General features: G+C 43.5%; 1 protein-coding gene across 3 annotated transcripts in view; it reads right to left on the reverse strand.

The window, feature by feature from the left end:
- The window catches only part of LOC138855136 (uncharacterized), a 49,602-nt gene extending 29,933 nt beyond the window's left edge, over window positions 1-19,669 (reverse strand). For 2 of the 3 annotated variants that reach the window (XM_070102585.1, XM_070102582.1), the window contains exons 1-3: window positions 11,565-19,669; window positions 11,330-11,430; window positions 3,371-3,519 (exon numbers count right to left, since the gene is read on the reverse strand). In XM_070102585.1, coding sequence (XP_069958686.1) covers window positions 12,202-17,649 — 5,448 coding nt within the window. In that variant the 5' untranslated portion in view covers window positions 17,650-19,669 and the 3' untranslated portion in view covers window positions 3,371-3,519; window positions 11,330-11,430; window positions 11,565-12,201. The remainder of the gene's footprint in view (window positions 1-3,370; window positions 3,520-11,329; window positions 11,431-11,564) is intronic. The other variant, XM_070102584.1, reaches the window with a different exon arrangement.
- Window positions 19,670-20,174: the final 505 nt, after the last annotated feature.

The raw sequence follows: 20,174 nt of genomic DNA on the forward strand, positions 1-20,174 counted from the left end.
CCGGAACTCTCTCCAGGTATCTCTCCAGGTAACACAACTTCCACAAACTGTAGCAGTTCTAGGAATGTGTCCAGTGACTCTATATGTGTATATATATTATAGAATAATAGTAATAAACAACTTTTTTTATTGTTGGTTTGTGTAAACAGGTTTTGTAAACAATGTAATGATGATATTATTTGTGCTGTTATTGTGTTGCATACAATGAGTGGATATACATGTATATACATTACACATTACATTGGTCTCACAGGCCACAAAAGTTACTTGAAAAATAAATTAAAAAATAAAAGAAAAAATAGAATAAAAGTAAATAAAAATAATATTACCGAGTGAGCGGCAGTCACTGATGTTGCCGTAAGCGGTTCACTTTCTGTCAACTTCACACCTCTATATCTTAGTAAGTACTGATACCAAATTTTTTTTTCTTTTAAAACATTCAGAAAAATATTCTTAAGATTTTGGTAAAAAAAAAAAACAATTTTCTTTTTTGAATATTTTTTGACACTGAAAGCAAGTTTGTGAGCAGGGGTCTCGACAGTGAAAGGGTTAATACGTCTGGCAACTGTCCTGCTGTTGTATCTCTTCTTTGTCTCTTTTCACCATTAACACCTTATTCTGGCTCACTGGCTCTTTGTCTCACTAAAAACCTGTCCAGTGAGGTTTGTTTCAGGCTCCATTTTAACACTTGTCTAAAGTGAGACATTACTCTGTCATCGTACTGCTTTGTCTGGATGGTATTTTTCAGCAAACTCCTGCACTTCACACCTTTTAGCACACATTTCTTTCACAAATGCAATGGGCACATCAGCCCTTCCCTCCTCTTCCTCTGATGATAGTTCCTCTACTGCAAATGTGTTGCTGCTCCTTCTGAAGGTCTACAAGTTCTTCTGTGGTGAGTTCAGTTCTATGCTCCTCCACCAACTCCTCCACATCATCTTCAGTCACCTCTAGGCCCAAGGTTTTCCCCAGGGACACAATATCCTCTACCAGCTCAGGCTCATCTTCAAGGCCTTTAAAATCCCTGGTTGCCACAAAGTCAGGCAACAATATCTTCCATACTTACTGCATGATTCTGGAAGACACATTCACCCAGGCTTTGTCTGTAAGCCTCAAGCAGGTGAGGATATTGAAATGGCCCTTCCAGAACTCACAATAAAAAAAATTGCACCACGGATAACGGATAATGAACTGGAAATGTGTTCCTTATTTAATGACTATTTTTTGTCAGTTTTTACACAGGAAGATGTAAATGAGATTCCAGTAATTAACAATTATTTAGTTCCTGATGAATTTAAGTTAACTAATATTACTGTCACGAGGGACATGGTTATTAAACAGATAGACAAACTGAAACAAAATAAGTCCCCGGGACCCGATGAGTTGTTTTCAAGGGTACTTAAGGAATGCAAGATGGAGCTTAGTCAGCCATTAACGAGTGTATTCAATGCGTCCATCCTTACCAGTGTTGTGCCAGAGAAGTGGAAGATGGCTAATGTGGTTCCTATATTCAAATCAGGGGATAAGTCCACTCCTTCAAATTACCGTCCAATAAGCCTGACATCTATAGTGGGCAAGTTATTAGAATCAATTATAGCTGACATTATCAGAAGTCACCTTGAAGAGCATAACTTGATAAATGAATCTCAGCATGGATTCACGAGAGGTCGTTCCTGCCTGACAAACTTACTGACGTTCTTCAATAGAACATTTGAGGCAGTTGACAGTGATAAGGAATATGATATTGTTTATTTGGATTTTAGTAAAGCCTTCAACAGAGTACCTCACAAGAGACTCTTAAGAAAAGTGGCAGCTCATGGTATAGGAGGTAAAGTTCTAGCATGGATTGAGGCATGGCTTACCAATAGAAAGCAGAGAGTTACCATTAATGGAGTGAAATCTGAATGGGGATTAGTCACTAGTGGCGTTCCACAAGGATCAGTTTTAGGCCCTCTCTTGTTCATAATTTACATTAATGACCTTGATGAAGGGATTACTAGTGACATGAGTAAGTTTGCTGATGATACAAAGATAGGCCGTATAATTCACTCTGAGGAGGATATCAATGAACTCCAGGACGATTTGAACAAATTAATGTCTTGGTCTGAGAAATGGCAGATGAAGTTTAATGTGGATAAGTGTAAGGTACTTGCCCTTGGTAATGAAAATAACCCTCGAAGCTATAATCTAGGTGAAGTAGAGCTTGGTCATACAGAATGTGAAAAAGACTTGGGAGTCATGGTAAGCAGAAATCTAAAGCCAAGACAGCAGTGCCTCAGTGTGCGTAACAAGGCCAACAGATTACTTGGATTTATCTCAAGAAGTATAAGTAACAGAAGTCCAAAAGTTATTTTACAGCTCTATACATCACTAGTGAGGCCTCATTTAGATTATGCTGCTCAGTTTTGGTCCCCTTACTACAGGATGGACATAGACTCATTAGAGAACATACAGAGAAGAATGACTAAAATGATTTACTGTGTAAGGAACCTCCCGTATGAAGATAGACTTAAAGCTTTAAATCTCCACTCTCTGGAGAGGCGTAGAATGAGGGGAGATATCATTGAAGTGTATAAGTGGATGACGGGCATAAACAAGGGAGACATTAATAAAGTACTGAGGGTGTCGAACAAGGTAAGAACCAGGAATAATGGATTTAAGTTGGATAAATTTAGATTTAGAAAGGACATAGGTAAGTACTGGTTTTCTAACAGAGTTGTGGATGCGTGGAACAGTCTTCCCAGTGGGGTGATAGAGGCTAGGACCTTGGGTAGCTTTAAGAAGAGACTGGACAAATATATGAGTGGGAGGGGCTGGGTTTGATTGGTGTTGGGGGGTGCGGGAGTTGTTTCTTGAGTAGCTTTAGGTAGATGTCGTTTTGATAAGGACCTGCCTCGTATGGGCCAGTAGGCCTTCTGCAGTGTTCCTACATTCTTATGTTCTTATGTTCTTAAAACTAAACACAAAAAACAAAAAAAATTCACATGATGCACAACAAAAGCTCAAGAGATGTTTACAGCACACGAGTTAGCAGCTATACTGACTCAGACCCACACTGCCGACTCATTGTCCAGTGCGCATTACGTGAGGACATGACTTGAGCCATTCACATTGCTGGTTGACAACCAAGAGAATGTACTAAAACCAGGATATTTTTTCTCAACTTCCTCATTCGAAAACCTATTTGTCTGACAAGTAATGCAGTCGTCAACCGAGGTTCCACTGTATATATAAAATTACTAGAGTTTGCAGTAAGGCCTAAATAAGATTCTACACATTTCTGGGTTATCATCCCACTAATAACTGCCTTCATCAGACCCAAGCTAAATAACATCCATGTAGAAAAGTGGAAACTACAAAGTAAACTGACCATATCTCCAGCAGTCTCCATGGTAATGTAGGTAAGAAGGATCAGCTGGTGCCCTCTGTAGATTCTCTTAAGACCTGACATCCAGTATTTCGTTGGACTGGGCCAGAGGACTTCGTACATTGTCATGTACTAGATAGATCTTCTAAGTTCTGTAATAAATAAAATAAAATATTAATTTTTTACTAGGTATGCATAAAAGTTACATAAATTACAATATATCTGGTTATAGTTTTGGCATTATTATAGTAAAACAGCAATTTTATACAAATGAATGTCCAAAAACCACTTATACCTAACATCTTAGTCAAATTAATTTTAAACTTAAATTCAAATTTTAGGCAATTATAGGGAACACTAGCCAACAAAATTTAACTTTTTATCCAGTTCAAAAACCAAACTGGTTGTTTTATGCTGATTTTGATGCACTGATCACAAATCTAAGTTTCTTTAGTCTCTATCATGTAAAGTTTTTTGAAATAAAGATAAAAGATAAAGATAAAGAATTTATATCTTTGCAAGGTTACAATGTGTATTTACATTTTGATTAGTTAAGTACAAAAAAAGCCGCTATCATGCTAAGGCATTTCGGGCAGACTTATCCTAATACATACTTAAGTCTAGACAAGTGTGGTTAACTTTTTAATAAATCTTTATTTTATCTTAATACTAATGTGAGGTGGACTGCTTGCAGAGGCAAAGGCAATGTTCGCGGCTTTCACTGAGACCCACATAAAGGATCACTTGGACAACGAAATATGGATCCCAGGTTACAACCTATACAGATGTGACAGTGTGAACAGGCAAAAGGGGGGGGGGGGGGTTGGCCTGTACATTGCAGAGTCACTTGTTTGCACAGAACTGCTTAATGCCTCAATTGATGTAGTGGAAGTTTTAGCAGTAAAGGTCGAGAACCAAAACCTAGTCATTGTGGTAGTCTACAAGCCTCCGGATGCAACATCCCAGCAATTCCAGGAACAGCTGTTAAAAATTGACCATTGTCTGGAAAATCTTCCAGCTCCTGCACCCAACATCTTGCTCCTGGGGGATTTCAACTTAAGGCACCTAAAATGGAGGAATATAGCAAATAATATTGTTGCAGTAATAACACCAGGAGGCAGCTCTGATGAAAACTCACACTCACACGAGCTTTTAAATCTCTGCACAAAATTCAATTTAAACCAGCAAATAATAGAGCCTACTAGACTGGAGAATACACTAGACCTCATCTACACTAACAATGATGATCTGATAAGAAATGTCACCATATCAAAAACAATATACTCAGATCACAACATAACTGAGGTTCAGACATGTATGCGTGGAGCCCCAGACCGACATAATGAGACTAGTCACGAGGGAGCATTTACCAAATTCATCTTCAATAACAAAAACAAAGTGGGACCAAGTAAACCAAGTCCTAACAGATATAAGCTGGGAAGATATACTAAGCAACACAAACCCCAACTTATGCCTAGAACAGATTAACTTGGTGGCACTCGATGTATGCACAATGCTTATTCCTCTAAGAAAAAGGAGGAGTAGATGTAAAATAGAAAGAGACAGGCGCTCCCTTTACAGGCGACGGAAAAGAATAACAGAGCGGCTAAAAGAGGTCAATATATCTGAAATGCGTAGGGAGACACTGGTCAGAGAAATAGCAAGCATCGAACTTAAGCTAAAGGAATCTTATAGGAGTCAGGAATCGTGGGAAGAACTAAAAGCCATAAATGAAATCGAAAGAAACCCAAAGTATTTCTTCTCCTATGCCAAATCAAAGTTGAGAACAACGTCCAGTATTGGGCCCCTACTTAAACAAGATGGGTCCTACACAGATGACAGCAAGGAAATGAGTGAGCTACTCAAGTCCCAATATGACTCAGTTTTTAGCAAGCCGCTAACCAGACTGAGAGTCGAAGATCAAAATAAATTTTTTATGAGAGAGCCACAAAATTTGATTAACACAAGCCTATCCGATGTTATCCTGATGTCAAATGACTTCAAACAGGCGATAAATGACATGCCCATGCACTCTGCCCCAGGGCCAGACTCGTGGAGCTCAGTGTTCATCAAGAACTGCAAGAAGCCCCTATCACAAGCCTTTTCCATCCTATGGAGAGGGAGCATGGACACGGGGGTTGTCCCACAGTTACTAAAAACAACAGACATAGCCCCACTCCACAAAGGGGGTAGTAAAGCAACAGCAAAGAACTACAGACCAATAGCACTAACATCCCATATCATAAAAATCTTTGAAAGGGTCCTAAGAAGCAAGATCACCACCCATCTAGAAACCCATCAGTTACACAACCCAGGGCAACATGGGTTTAGAACAGGTCGCTCCTGTCTGTCTCAACTATTGGATCACTACGACAAGGTCCTAAATGCACTAGAAGACAAAAAGAATGCAGATGTAATATATACAGACTTTGCAAAAGCCTTCGACAAGTGTGACCATGGCGTAACAGCGCACAAAAAGCGTGCTAAAGGAATAATAGGAAAAGTCGGTCGATGGATCTATAATTTCCTCACTAACAGAACACAGAGAGTAGTCGTCAACAGTGTAAAGTCCGAGGCAGCTACGGTGAAAAGCTCTGTTCCACAAGGCACAGTACTCGCTCGCATCTTGTTCCTCATCCTCATATCCGACATAGACAAGGATGTCAGCCACAGCACCGTGTCTTCCTTTGCAGATGACACCCGAATCTGCATGACAGTGTCTTCCATTGCAGACACTGCAAGGCTCCAGGCGGACATCAACCAAATCTTTCAGTGGGCTGCAGAAAACAATATGAAGTTCAACGATGAGAAATTTCAATTACTCAGATATGGTAAACATGAGGAAATTAAATCTTCATCAGAGTACAAAACAAATTCTGGCCACAAAATAGAGCGAAACACCAACATCAAAGACCTGGGAGTGATCATGTCGGAGGATCTCACCTTCAAGGACCATAACATTGTATCAATCGCATCTGCTAGAAAAATGACAGGATGGATAATGAGAACCTTCAAAACTAGGGAGGCCAAGCCCATGATGACACTCTTCAGGTCACTTGTTCTATCTAGGCTAGAATATTGCTGCACACTAACAGCACCTTTCAAGGCAGGTGAAATTGCTGACCTAGAAAATGTACAGAGAACCTTCACGGCGCGCATAACGGAGATAAAACACCTCAATTACTGGGAGCGATTGAGGTTCCTAAACCTGTATTCCCTGGAATGCAGGTGGGAGAGATACATGATTATATACACCTGGAAAATCCTAGAGGGACTAGTACTGAACTTGCACACGAAAATCACTCACTACGAAAGCAAAAGACTTGGCAGACGATGCAACATCCCCCCAATGAAAAGCAGGGGTGTCACTAGCACGTTAAGAGACCATACAATAAGTGTCAGGGGCCCGAGACTGTTCAACTGCCTCCCAGCATACATAAGGGGGATTACCAACAGACCCCTGGCAGTCTTCAAGCTGGCACTGGACAAGCACCTAAAGTCGGTTCCTTACCAACCGGGCTGTGGCTCGTACGTTAGTTTGCATGCAGCCAGCAGCCTGGTTGATCAGGCTCTGATCCACCAGGAGGCCTGGTCACAGACCGGGCCGAGGGGGCGTTGACCCCTGGAACTCTCTCCAGGTAAACTCCAGGTAGTCAAGGTGGAGGTTTATAAGATTAATAATTTTGAAGTTAAACATAAAAAAGAACATTACAATTAATGGTTCAAACAGCAATATTTCATGGATTGGAGATATTTTAATAGACTCGAGGTTGTATAATACAGACTCTTCTCACTTAACAACAGAGTTCCGTTCCTAATACTGCACTGATAAACGAATTCATTGCTAAACGAGGAGCATACTATAATGGTAGTGGGTGTATGTCAACCATCTTTGATATTGCTTTAATGTAACCCTTGCACCATTTACGTATAACATTATTAGTATATTTTTAAATGTTTGGACAGTAGTGTACTGGATATTGTAACAAACAGAAGAGAGGAAATCAGGTCTAATAAACAATATTTAGGTATGCATACTGGTCAGAGAACCGTCATAAGTCTGAGTCTTCGCTAAACGAGTATGTCGCTAAGTGAGGAGAGGCTGTATAATATTTGGGAGTTGCTTTAAAATATAACATTTAAAAATATACTAAAAATGTTATAAATAATGCAAAGGTAACCTTAAAATAATATCAAAGATGACTGACACAAACCCATTACCATTATAGTATGCTCCTTGCTTAGCGACGAATTCATTTACTGACGTGGTCTTAGGAACATAACTGTCGTTAAGTGAGGAGAGGCTGTATATACATACATACATAAATGCAAGACAACCCAAAGGGGGTGGAAATCTTTAGCTCATACATGTATATACAAAGAGTGGCAAAATTATTAAAGCCACACCAGAATAATCACATACTTGAAGTAACAAATACTCTACAGTCTTAATGTAATAATTTTTAAGCTACAGGTAGTCCACCTTTTCATAATCTGAACCTCACTAGAGTTCAAAAACAGCTATTTTTTCAACCATTATAGCATTAAAAAATTTGTTATAGATCTCTTGGAGATCCTAGGAATGCAATCCTATTTTCCCCCTACGTTTCCCAGTTCATAAATTGCGTAAATCACTGGCAGTACAGTTTTCCGGAACCTCTGCCAATTATGATCGTCCACTGTACTGTCATTATGATTTAAGACTTCCTGGCTGTCTTTCAAACGGGAAATGGACAGGCACCTTAAATCAGTTCCTGACTAGTCAGGCTGTGGTTCAGTTACTGTGGCCAGCAGTAACAGCCTGGCTGCTGGGTGTTAGTCGATTGGCCTGGGTGGCATCCTGGGGAAGAAGATTTAACAAAGTTATCCAAAATGCTCTACATAACCAGGGACTTTCTATATACTGTAGTATACCAGTAGTATCAACTAGGTCTGTATTAGTTACATCATGTACTTGTAGAGACAATGATTTATCATAATTTTCATTATACCTGGACAGGGTTTCGGGGATCAACGCCCCCGCCGCCCGGTGCAGAAATAAACTTACTTAATCATTATCATTATTATTATTTTCATTATCTTTACTTTCATTATAATTATTTTCATGATTATTATCTGTGCTCCAGTTCCCCGAATTAAGGGCCTTGACATCAACGGGTTTAGCGCCCCCCTTGCCATGATTATTATTTTCCCGGTGCAGAAATAAACTTACTTAATCATTATCATTATTATTATTTTCATTATCTTTACTTTCATTATAATTATTTTCATGATTATTATCTGTGCTCCAGTTCCCCGAATTAAGCCTGAATGCCTTCCACATCCCCCCCCCCAGGCGCTGTATAATCCTCCGGGTTTAGCGCTTCCCCCTTGATTATAATAATAATAATAATTCATGATTATTATTTTCATGATTATTATTTTCATGATTATTAATTTCATTATTATTATTATTTTCATTATTATTTTTTCATTATTCTTTTTATTGTTATTTTTATTATTTTCTTCATTATTATTATTATTATTATTATTATTATTATTATTATTATTATTATACTGGGGAGTCTTTGTGTGAACCTTAATAAATGTATAATTATCGCTAATATTTTCCCAAAATAAGTCTTATATTATTTCCTAAATGCATAATTTTCTTATAAGCAAACATTACTGGTAAATTACAATAACTTACGATAAATTACAATAACTTATGATTTATAAACTCACGGTGGATATAACTGAGCTAGGAAAAATATATAAATATATGTATATAGTGCTATATACCGCTCTCCCAGCGCTACTATATGTATAATGTTGACTATTTTATATATTTATGTGTTTATTAATCAAATAAATGTCTACCTTCCGCTCTCTCTCTCGTTTATGTTGTTGTTGTTGTTGTTGGGGTTATTCAGGGTCACTGAAGCTGGTGTATTGTTGAGTATGTAGGAGTATGTATGTAGGTGGTAAGATTCCTGGGTGGTAAAGACTCCAGAGGAAATAAGTCAAGGACCCCAATGGAAATAAGTCGAGGACCCCAATGGAAATAAGTCGAATACCCCCAATGGAAATAAGTCGAGGACCCCAATGGAAATAAGTCGAGGACCCCAATGGAAATAAGTCGAGGACCTCAATGGCAATAAGTCGAAAACCCCAATGGAAATAAGTTGAGGATCCCAATGGAAATAAGTCGAGGACCTCAATAGAAATAAGTCGAAGACCCCAATGGAAATAAGTCGAGGACCCCAATGGAAATAAGTCAGGGACCTCAATGGCAATAAGTCGAGGACCCCAATGGAAGTAAGTCGAAGACCCCCAATGGAAATAAGTCGAGGACCCCAATGGAAATAAGTCAAGGACCTCAATGGCAATAAGTCGAGGACCCCAATGGAAGTAAGTCGAAGACCCCAATGGAAATAAGTCGAGGACCCCAATGGAAATAAGTCAAGGACCTCAATGGCAATAAGTCGAGGACCCAATGGAAATAAGTCAAGGACCCCAATGGAAATAAGCCGAGGACCCCAATGAAAATAAGTCAATGACTCCAATGGAGATAAGTCATTTTGACTTATGTATGATAATTGTAATTATGTGTACCTGTACCTAAATAAGCTTTACTTGTTTAGACACAGGTGTACATAAGTACAATTATCATACATAGTGTCAATTACCTAGGATAACCTCAAAAAAATCAGTGACTTATTTCCATTCGAGTCCTTGACACATTTCTAATGGGGTCGCTACTACCCGGGGACCTAACCACCTAGATGTCATGAGAGGGAGGGAGGGGGAAAATACTGAATAAATCTGGGCAGGAGTGAAAAACGGGATCATTAAATTCCCCAGTTAGATCAGGTGAACCACCCAGGCTTTTTCTCCCTAAGGAAACACGTTCAAATCCCGGGTTCAATTCCCAGTAAGATAAGATAAGATTTCGTTCGGATTTTTAACCCCGGAGGGTTAGCCACCCAGGATAACCCAAGAAAGTCAGTGCGTCATCGAGGACTGTCTAACTTATTTCCATTGGGGTCCTTAATCTTGTCCCCCAGGATGCGACCCACACCAGTCGACTAACACCCAGGTACCTATTTGCTGCTAGGTGAACAGGACAACAGGTGTAAGGAAACGTGTCGAAATGTTGCCACCCGCCGGGAATCGAACCCGGGCCCTCCGTGTGTGAAGCGGGAGCTTTAGCCACCAGGCCACCGGGCCGATTTTTAATCACCCCAGTGGATACAAGTCACTTTGTCCATCTTTTTTTGGGTTATCCTCGGTAAGCTACACATATGTTACTAGGTACGATAATTTTACTAGTGTGTACATGTACCTAAATAAACTTACTTAAGGACTGCAGATAGTTTTAGCGCCGTATAGTGCCCTATGATCCGGTCCTGGGAGGGGAAACTTCCCAATCTAAGCGGAAAAAGAAAATGGGACGAGTGTCCCTAGTAATTACAATCGTGGGGGGAAATGCTAAACCCACAGGGCAAGTACAGTACCTGGATAATGTGAGGCCATCAGGCTCGATACAAAAAAGTGAAATTCCTTGGATCAAAATCCCCTTACCGTAGTTAGTGTCCGTAAACATGAAGTAAATAAGCCTTACCGAATAGTTCAGTGGGGGCCCGACTTCAGCCCAGAAGATTATTAATAATATATTTACCAGGACGCGCTAAACCCATTTACGTCATGCTGTCTCAAGTATTTACTCATCTCTGTATTCGACTGAAGAAGCCTGCAGAGGGGGCGAAACGATTCTACAATAAAAATACCCAACTGTTGTGCATATGTGAAAATTTGTCTGGGCTGCCTCCAAGTGAGTCGCCTACCCTGGCAAACTCTGTTGACACCGAGCTCTGAGATGGGTACCTCAGCCTCACAAGTGGCTTATAGGACAGATTTTTTCACAAATGATTGGTATTGCAAGAAACCTCGCCTGCATGCACGTATAAAGGACTAACTTACTTGGTGTTGCAGCATATATCCTGATCTTCAACTTCCTAAGCCTAGCTTTAGCCCCCTTGGACTTCCCCTTGGGAACCACGTGCAACCGGGAGCATTAATTCCTGCAATATTCAATCGTTATTAGTGTCCTGCCTGCACCTCAGAAATTCCTATATCCAAGAGGGTATGTATCCCCTAGTATAACTATGCAGACTCAGATGCTAGCTTCAGACGACTCTGAGACGCTGGTACTTACTGGGCATACTCTCTCTGTAGCACGCCGAGCCCTCAGTTAACTCAACCCACAAATCTCCTAAGTCACTGGCCAGATCCTACGGAAAAAGGTGAATATCTCGTCTTACTGTATGGGCTGATGGAGGAGATCATCTACGGTACATCGAGGTGTCTTTACCAGATTTCCCCAGGTCTCAGATGTGAAGACACGTGGGGGCGCCGCCTGATGTTCACGGCACGTCTTGTCTAGTCGAAGTCTATCGTAAGAAGGACGCTATTCTGTCTTTGTGACCTGCGCCCCGCCATTCAAGCTAGGGCTGCCAGTTCTCCCTAGCTAACTTATCCTAATGTTTGCCTACATTATCGGCCTATTACTACCTATGTTAAGGTCTTAGGTCTACTCTATCATTATCTACAGATGCCTTAGTAAACCTAATATTAGTGTATTACCAGTAAACCTACCTACTCCTTCCCTGAAGAGTAAATCTATAAATTAAATAAGCTTACCAACAACCGCCAACCAGAGAATGCCTTGTTTGGGAGGGTTTAAGGGGCCGCTCGGCTCAGACGGCCATACGCTCATGCTGGATCTGAGCTGTGGAACTATTTGGACCAAATAAATTTCCACATCCTCCCGCCGGCGAAGGTAGGCGCTAAGTCTAGATCAAGTCTGCCTCCCGCAGGCCCCCCCAGTGGGCCCTGGACTCGAGCGCCGTTCGACGGGTCGTCCGGCCGCTCAGCTCGCTCAACCTCTGGTCTGATTTCTCATGTCCCGGTCCCACCGTGTGGACCTCGAGAGGCAAAAGCCTGTTGATGGGTCTTATAGTCTCGACACCGTTCATTCTCACTTTCACCATTCTCAACCGCCCAGCCTTGTCTGGGTGGGTTGACACTACCAGGCCAAGAGGCCAGTATGCCCTCGGCGCCTCGGATTCTACCAGCACCAGGTCCCCTTCACTTAGCATCATCTTATTCGCCTCGGGGTCGGCACCATAGAAATGTTCCCGCAAGGTTGTCAAGTAATCCCTGCGCCACACCTGGTTCCATTTGTCCAGGATGTTCACCAGTCTGTTGTGACTCCTGTGCAGTTCTTCATTGATGGGGGGACCATCTGGCCCATAATAATCCAGCTCCTTGGAAGACTGACTCAAAATTGCGGGGAAGGGCTCAATCCTTCTTCCAAACAGCATGTGATTGGGGGTGAGAGCTTCTTCCTCGTCAATCCCATTTTGTACGTAGGTCAGAGGCCTGTTATTAACTCTTGCCTCTATCTCAACTAACACTGTCCTCAGTTCATCACAGCTCACCCTCCTGCCGTGCAAGACCTTCCGAATGCACCTTTTGACTGTGCCCACCATGCGTTCATAGAATCCCCCTTGCCAGGGTGCCCTGGGAGCTATGAACCTCCACTCGCACTCTATTCTCTTCAGGTGTTCTCGTACTTCTCCGTTGTCCCTAAGATTCCTGAAAACTTTATCGGCCGCCCTAAAGCTTGTGCCATTGTCCGAGATAATCAATCGCGGGCACGAGAATCTGGCAGTAAACCTCCTGAACAACTTCACGAAAGTCTCTGTCGTCATATCTTCTGCCAACTCCAAATGCACCGCTCGAGTAGTGGCACAGGTAAACAGGCAGACATATACTTTCTGAGGGCCCTCCTTAACGTCTCCTGGGTTCTTCAATGTGATAGCCCCCGTATAGTCTATTACTACAGTCTCAAAGGGCCTGTCACTATGTACCCGCTCCTGAGGCAGCGGTGGTGGACCTGGGTAGGGTAGGGTCCTCCCATCGTACCGCCGGCAGACCGTGCAACTCTTTAGCACCCTTTTGACGGCAGCTCGACCCTTCAGTACCCAGTAATTCTGACGTAGGCAGGTGAGGGTATCTCCAAACCCCCCATGTAAGGTCCTCTGATGGGCATCTTGTATCAATAGCTCTGTCGCCCATCCCTCCTTTCCCAGCAGCACGGGATGTTTGGCCCCATAGCTGAGCTCAGAGTTTTGTATTCTTCCCCTGCATCTTATTAGCCCTGCATGATCTAGGAACAATCCCAATGAGTGAACCAATTTGCTGTTCCCTGAGTCGTCATCGTTGGACACGCGTCCTGACGCCATAACCTGCTGCCGGGTCGCAAGTACTTCCAGCACTCCTGGAAACCTCCCCCTTTGGTACTGCCTTATCCAATATTCTCTGGGACCCACTAGAGACAACTGTCGACCCTGGCTTACCTTGTCATGCAGCTTCCTCACGAATCGAAATACCATTTCTGTGACTCCTATAAGTTTTCTCCACGAGGAGTAGTGCCTGGGGTCAAATAATTCAGTGTCGTGTTCCCCCGCAAAATGTACTATGCTGCTGATTGTCTCCACGAATTTCTGCTCCGGCCAGCAATCCCTTGCCGGTAACCAGTCTGGGCCTTTGAACCAAAGCTCGCCTTTACTCAACTTTCTGTGTGTCACCCCTCGGCTTATCAGGTCGGCTGGGTTTTGATCTGTAGGCACATACAGAATTGTTGATGTTGACTGTAGTTCCCGTATCTCCTTTACCCGATTCCTGACATAGGGGAGCTTAGACCTGTCATTCTGGACCCACTGTAAGGCCACCTCCGAGTCTGTCCATACATAGGTGTGTGTCACCCTCAGATTACTTAACACCTCCTCTACGTACTTACCCAGTCTTGCTCCCAGCAACATCGCTGTGAGCTCTAGCTTTGGGATCGAGCAATCCTTCAGGGGTGTCACCCGCGCACGACTGGTGACCAGATTGACTTGGTCCCCGGCCACCAAATACGCTACTGCCCCATAGGCCCTGGAGGAGGCATCACAAAAGACGTGCAAGTCATAATCCCGCCCGGTGCACCCGATGGACCTGGGGAATGTGAACTCGTGCAATTCCGCTAGGTCTTTGTTAACCAGATCCCACTCCTGGCAGACTGTTTCTGGCAGTGGGTCGTCCCAACCTAGGTTCAGCTCCCAGGTCTGTTGTACTAGCATCCTCCCTCGAATGGTGATGGGTGTCAACAAACCCAAAGGATCGAAGGCAGTCTGCACTTTGCTCAGCAAAGACCTCCTGGTCAGCTTCCCTTCCCCATCAGGCTTCCTCTTTAGCCTAAGTCTGTCTTCCTTGACTTCCCACTCTAGTCCCAACACCGATGTTACCTCAGGCACTGAGTAGCCAGTATAGTCATGTTCCACCATGCCCCGCAACGTTGGATTGTTTGTCACCCATTCTCTCAATGGCATGTTAGCTGAGAGCATCTCCTGATTAGACTCTCGGTAAATATCCATCAACAGCCTTTCATCTGAGGTGGTACCCTGCATGTTGTCTACATAAAATAGGGTCTTCAGTAATTCTTTAAGCGGGCTGTTACAGTTCACAAGGTGGTAGTCTATGGTAGCCTGTAATAGGAATGGTGAACTAGTGGCACCAAACAACACTGCCCTGAATCTATAGGTATCATACCCTTGCTTGGGCATCTCCCTGTTAGCCAGCCACAAGAACCTTGTGTAGTCCCTATCCTGTGGCTGCAACCCAATACGTAGGAAGGCTTTGCTAATGTCTGCCGCATAGGCGTACTGTTCCGTCCTGAATCTCAACAACACATCTGCTAATTTCTGCGTCAGGGAGGGCCCTGTGAGCAGACAGTCGTTCAACGATGGCTCTCGGGGACTCGCCTGCGAGCTGCAGTTGAAGACTACTCTGATGGGAGTGGTTACCGACTCCTTGGTGACTGCCATGTGTGGAAGATAATGGGCGTTTTCCCCAGGGCTGGCATTGGGCACTTTCTCGATGAACCCAAGGGCCAGCTGTTCCTTAATAATATCATCATATTTCCCCACCAGACCCTTCCTGGTCAGGCTGTTCACCAATGAATTCAACTGACCACGTGCCCTCTTGAAATTAGTGGGCAGCGTTGGGTGGCCCGGTTTCCATGGGAGTCGCACCCAATACTGTCCGTCCCTGAACTGCACATGGTTCAAGTAATCTCGATACGTCTCTTCGTGTTCGGGGGGCGGCTGGTCACCTTTAATCCCTACTACATCCAGGTCCCATAGTTTATGGACCGGCTCACTGTCGGATATGCCAACTTGCGCCTCTGACAGGCCTTCGTGCACACCAATCCGCATCACCAGTACAGCCTCAGTCGCTGTAATACCAGAGCCCTCCTTTCCCGGGGTCGCAGGGAAGTGAGCTGGTATTCTGCCTCCTACGATGTACCCCGCTGGAGTCCTGTACAGGCCCACACCTTCCTTGATAACCCTTCTCGTAGACACGAACTCGTCTAGGTAATCCCCTCCTACCAATATGCCTACATTACTAACATTGTCTGTAGCAATGTCTGGTTCTGCTAGCTTCACACCCAACTCCCTCAAACGTTTGACTGCTTCAGCCAGTCCCCTAGTGGTAATGATATTGGGCAGCCTCTTCACCATCAAGGCTGAAATTTCCCGTCGATGCCCGGCTAACCTGACCGTCACATTGACTACTGGATAAGACCTGCGTGGGACTTCCCCACCGAACCCTTCCACCTTCATGTCAACTTTACCAACTGTCTCCAGCTTCAACCTAGTGGCTAGACTCTCTGCTATGAAGGATCTCTGTGCCCCACTGTCGAAGAACAAACGGGTTGTTTCAGACTTCTTCCCGTTCGCGACCACCGCCATTATGGTGGGCAAGGCCACCGAGCCTTGAAATTGCTCACCAGAACAAATTCTCGGTGCCGTACTCACCACACTCATCGTTACTTCTGACTTGTTCTTGCTCTCCGCCCTTTCTTGCGGTTTGCTCTCCTTAACTTGTGCTAATCCGGCATCATTAGGACACAGTGCACTGTGGTGCTTTCCCTTCCGGCAGCCCCGACACTCCCTGAGCATGGTGTTACAGTCCCTGGCAAAATGTTCTCCACAACACTTGAAACAAAGTCTCAACTCTCTTAGCCGTTGAACCCTTTGGTTATAGGTGGTGAAGCTTGAACACCCTGAACTAGCGTGTTCTTCATCACAAAACACGCACCGTCTCATACTGGCCGCTTTAGTGGCTTCTCCCTTGGCCCTGTGGGTGGAGGGTTCGCCCTGGGCATAATACGTGCCTACTTTAGTGGGAGGTGGTTTAGGTCTATCTCTCGAATGTCTGGGGAAGTCGACCGACTTCTCCTTGGTAGGTAATTTCTCCCCCTGACCTATGCTCAGGTGAGATACGAGATCCCCTAACCCTTCAACAATTTGGTTTATCGTGAACCTATTCGTCCGATGTTTTAAGTGTAACTCATGCACTGTCGTGCTAGCCAGTTTCCTCTGAATCACCTGGCTAAGGATCCATTTTGAATCATTCTCATCATGCAAATCTCCGAAACTATTGGACAAGCTCATAACCTCAATACGGAACTTCTCTAGACTTTGACGGTCATGTCGGCAAGCCTCTAGATCCAACAACCGATAAAGTATAGCTACCTTTATCTCCTCAGTGTTGCCAAACATGTCTTCTAATTGGTCTTTGGCATGTTGGTAATTAGCGTCAGTAATCGGGTAGTGCCGGACCAGATCTAAGGCTTTACCCTTGAGCTGCGACCGCAAATACTGCAACTTGACGGCATCTGACAAATCATTTCTGTCATCTATCTGGGCTCTAAACTGATCCCAGAAACCAATGTACTCTGTTAAGGTTCCGTCAAACGTTGGTAAATTCAGCTGGGGCAACTTGGGCAACATATTGACAGGTGTGTGGTTGTTTGGGGTACCTGCGGTGTTCAACACCATCCTTGGAATACTAGCCTTTAATGTACTTAACTTATCTTTGTACATATTCATCTCCTGATGACAATCTACATCATCCTTAGTGAATTCGTCCACAGCCTGCTGAAGACTTCCCTGGGATTCCTCATCCTCAATAGCCTGTAGCTCATATGCTGAGAATGCTTGTTCATAGGCTTCCCATTTTTCCCCCAAACTCTTCAAGCAGTTCTGCAAATCATCGCAGTCTACATTACTGCGTTGGCAAGTAGCCTTGCACCTGTTACGCGTTCTGTTCAGATGCCCTTTGTATGCTGCTACTGATCGTTTTAATTTTGTTAGCACTGAACCAGACTCTCCTGAACCCCCATCTGCCATTGTCGAAGTTTAATGAGGAGTGTGACACTAATTGTACTTTACCCAGTCCACCCCACAGCACGTCACGGTGTTAGGTAAGAATGAACGAGTCTTAAGGCTTCTCAACAAGCTTAACAATTCCCTTTGTTATATTGACTCTACTATGAATCAAAAATGTACACTGTTAGCTCTCAAATCCCAATCAAAATGTGTATCGATGTGAAAGCTTAACCTAGCACTTAACTGTACAATGCCAGCAAATAATTACAGGACTTAACCTAGTCTCAGGTATAATTCACAAATCCCACATTAACATGAATCAAAGATGATGAAAATCACAATAAAAGTGCAGTGTACAAATTAAATCACTTGGTTAACACAAGCAAATTCAACAATTCAACTTGTGAAACAGTAAATAAATAATGTATGTAAACAGCTTGGCCTAACTGTGCCCAGCTTACTCTGTTTAGCGTGGATGGTTGGATAAGGTAAATCCTAACCTAGCTAGTGTGCTATAACTTAAACCTGGCTTTATAACTCCCTGTAAATAATAACTAGGTTAAATCTGTCCTAGCTACTATAACCTTTTGTAAATATTGCACAAGCCTAGCCTAACTGTGGCTACCTTGCAAATCCACTGTAAGTAATTAACACACAAGTCTCCTACTCTGGATTACTTGTAAACACTGTAAATAATTAAATTCACAAGCTTCTCTAGCCTACCTGGCCTGCCTGTAAATTACTGCAACTAACAACTTCTGTGTATAGTCAGCTTGGCCTAGCCTCTGAGTAACTTTGACCTAGGTGTGCTAACTTAAACCTAACTTTTTTAAACTGGTTCCTAACTGTGGCCTAGCTATGATAGCTTAACCTGTGGCCTAGCTATGATAGCTTAACCTAACTTTGTTAAACTGGTTCTTAACTGTAGCCTAGCTATGATAGCTTAACCTAACTGTGGCCTAGCTATGATAGCTTAACCTAACTCTGTAAAACTGGTTCCTAACTGTGGCCTAGCTATGATAGCTTAACCTAGCTATTCCACATCCGGTTTTCGAAGGACCACTTTGTGAAAATTTGTCTGGGCTGCCTCCAAGTGAGTCGCCTACCCTGGCAAACTCTGTTGACACCGAGCTCTGAGATGGGTACCTCAGCCTCACAAGTGGCTTATAGGACAGATTTTTTCACAAATGATTGGTATTGCAAGAAACCTCGCCTGCATGCACGTATAAAGGACTAACTTACTTGGTGTTGCAGCATATATCCTGATCTTCAACTTCCTAAGCCTAGCTTTAGCCCCCTTGGACTTCCCCTTGGGAACCACGTGCAACCGGGAGCATTAATTCCTGCAATATTCAATCGTTATTAGTGTCCTGCCTGCACCTCAGAAATTCCTATATCCAAGAGGGTATGTATCCCCTAGTATAACTATGCAGACTCAGACGCTAGCTTCAGACGACTCTGAGACGCTGGTACTTACTGGGCATACTCTCTCTGTAGCACGCCGAGCCCTCAGTTAACTCAACCCACAAATCTCCTAAGTCACTGGCCAGATCCTACGGAAAAAGGTGAATATCTCGTCTTACTGTATGGGCTGATGGAGGAGATCATCTACGGTACATCGAGGTGTCTCTACCAGATTTCCCCAGGTCTCAGATGTGAAGACACGTGGGGGCGCCGCCTGATGTTCACGGCACGTCTTGTCTAGTCGAAGTCTATCGTAAGAAGGACGCTATTCTGTCTTTGTGACCTGCGCCCCGCCATTCAAGCTAGGGCTGCCAGTTCTCCCTAGCTAACTTATCCTAATGTTTGCCTACATTATCGGCCTATTACTACCTATGTTAAGGTCTTAGGTCTACTCTATCATTATCTACAGATGCCTTAGTAAACCTAATATTAGTGTATTACCAGTAAACCTACCTACTCCTTCCCTGAAGAGTAAATCTATAAATTAAATAAGCTTACCAACAACCGCCAACCAGAGAATGCCTTGTTTGGGAGGGTTTAAGGGGCCGCTCGGCTCAGACGGCCATACGCTCATGCTGGATCTGAGCTGTGGAACTATTTGGACCAAATAAATTTCCACAGCATACGTGTTATTGATCTACTTGTCTGTATTGTATATCACTGTATATTCAGTGCCTTTATCCAAAGAATGAAAGGACAACTACAATTCCATATATCAAGATGTCTTCATCAGCCTCTACACAGTGAAGCCTACACCACACCTGGAGCCAGGAGCTATGAATTGACCCCTGCAACCACAATTAGGTGAGCACCAGCACGGGCTTATGACAGCAGTGCAGAAAATTAACTGATGTGTGGGGCCCTGACCTTTGAATGTCCCGCGGACCAAAGAGGTTGAGACTAAACCTCCCCCCCCCCACAAAAAAAAAAAATAAACAGGATTGTGGGGAGTTCGCTAACACCACCAAGCCGACGGTGTTAGTGAACTCGAGTAACTGGTTCAGAAAGACACGAAAGCAAACACTAGGGCATATTTATTAGAACACTTTTCGATCTCGGGACCCTGATCACTTCTAAACCAA

This window comes from Cherax quadricarinatus, chromosome 82 (genome assembly GCF_038502225.1).
Source record: "Cherax quadricarinatus isolate ZL_2023a chromosome 82, ASM3850222v1, whole genome shotgun sequence".
Classification (NCBI taxonomy): domain Eukaryota; kingdom Metazoa; phylum Arthropoda; class Malacostraca; order Decapoda; family Parastacidae; genus Cherax; species Cherax quadricarinatus.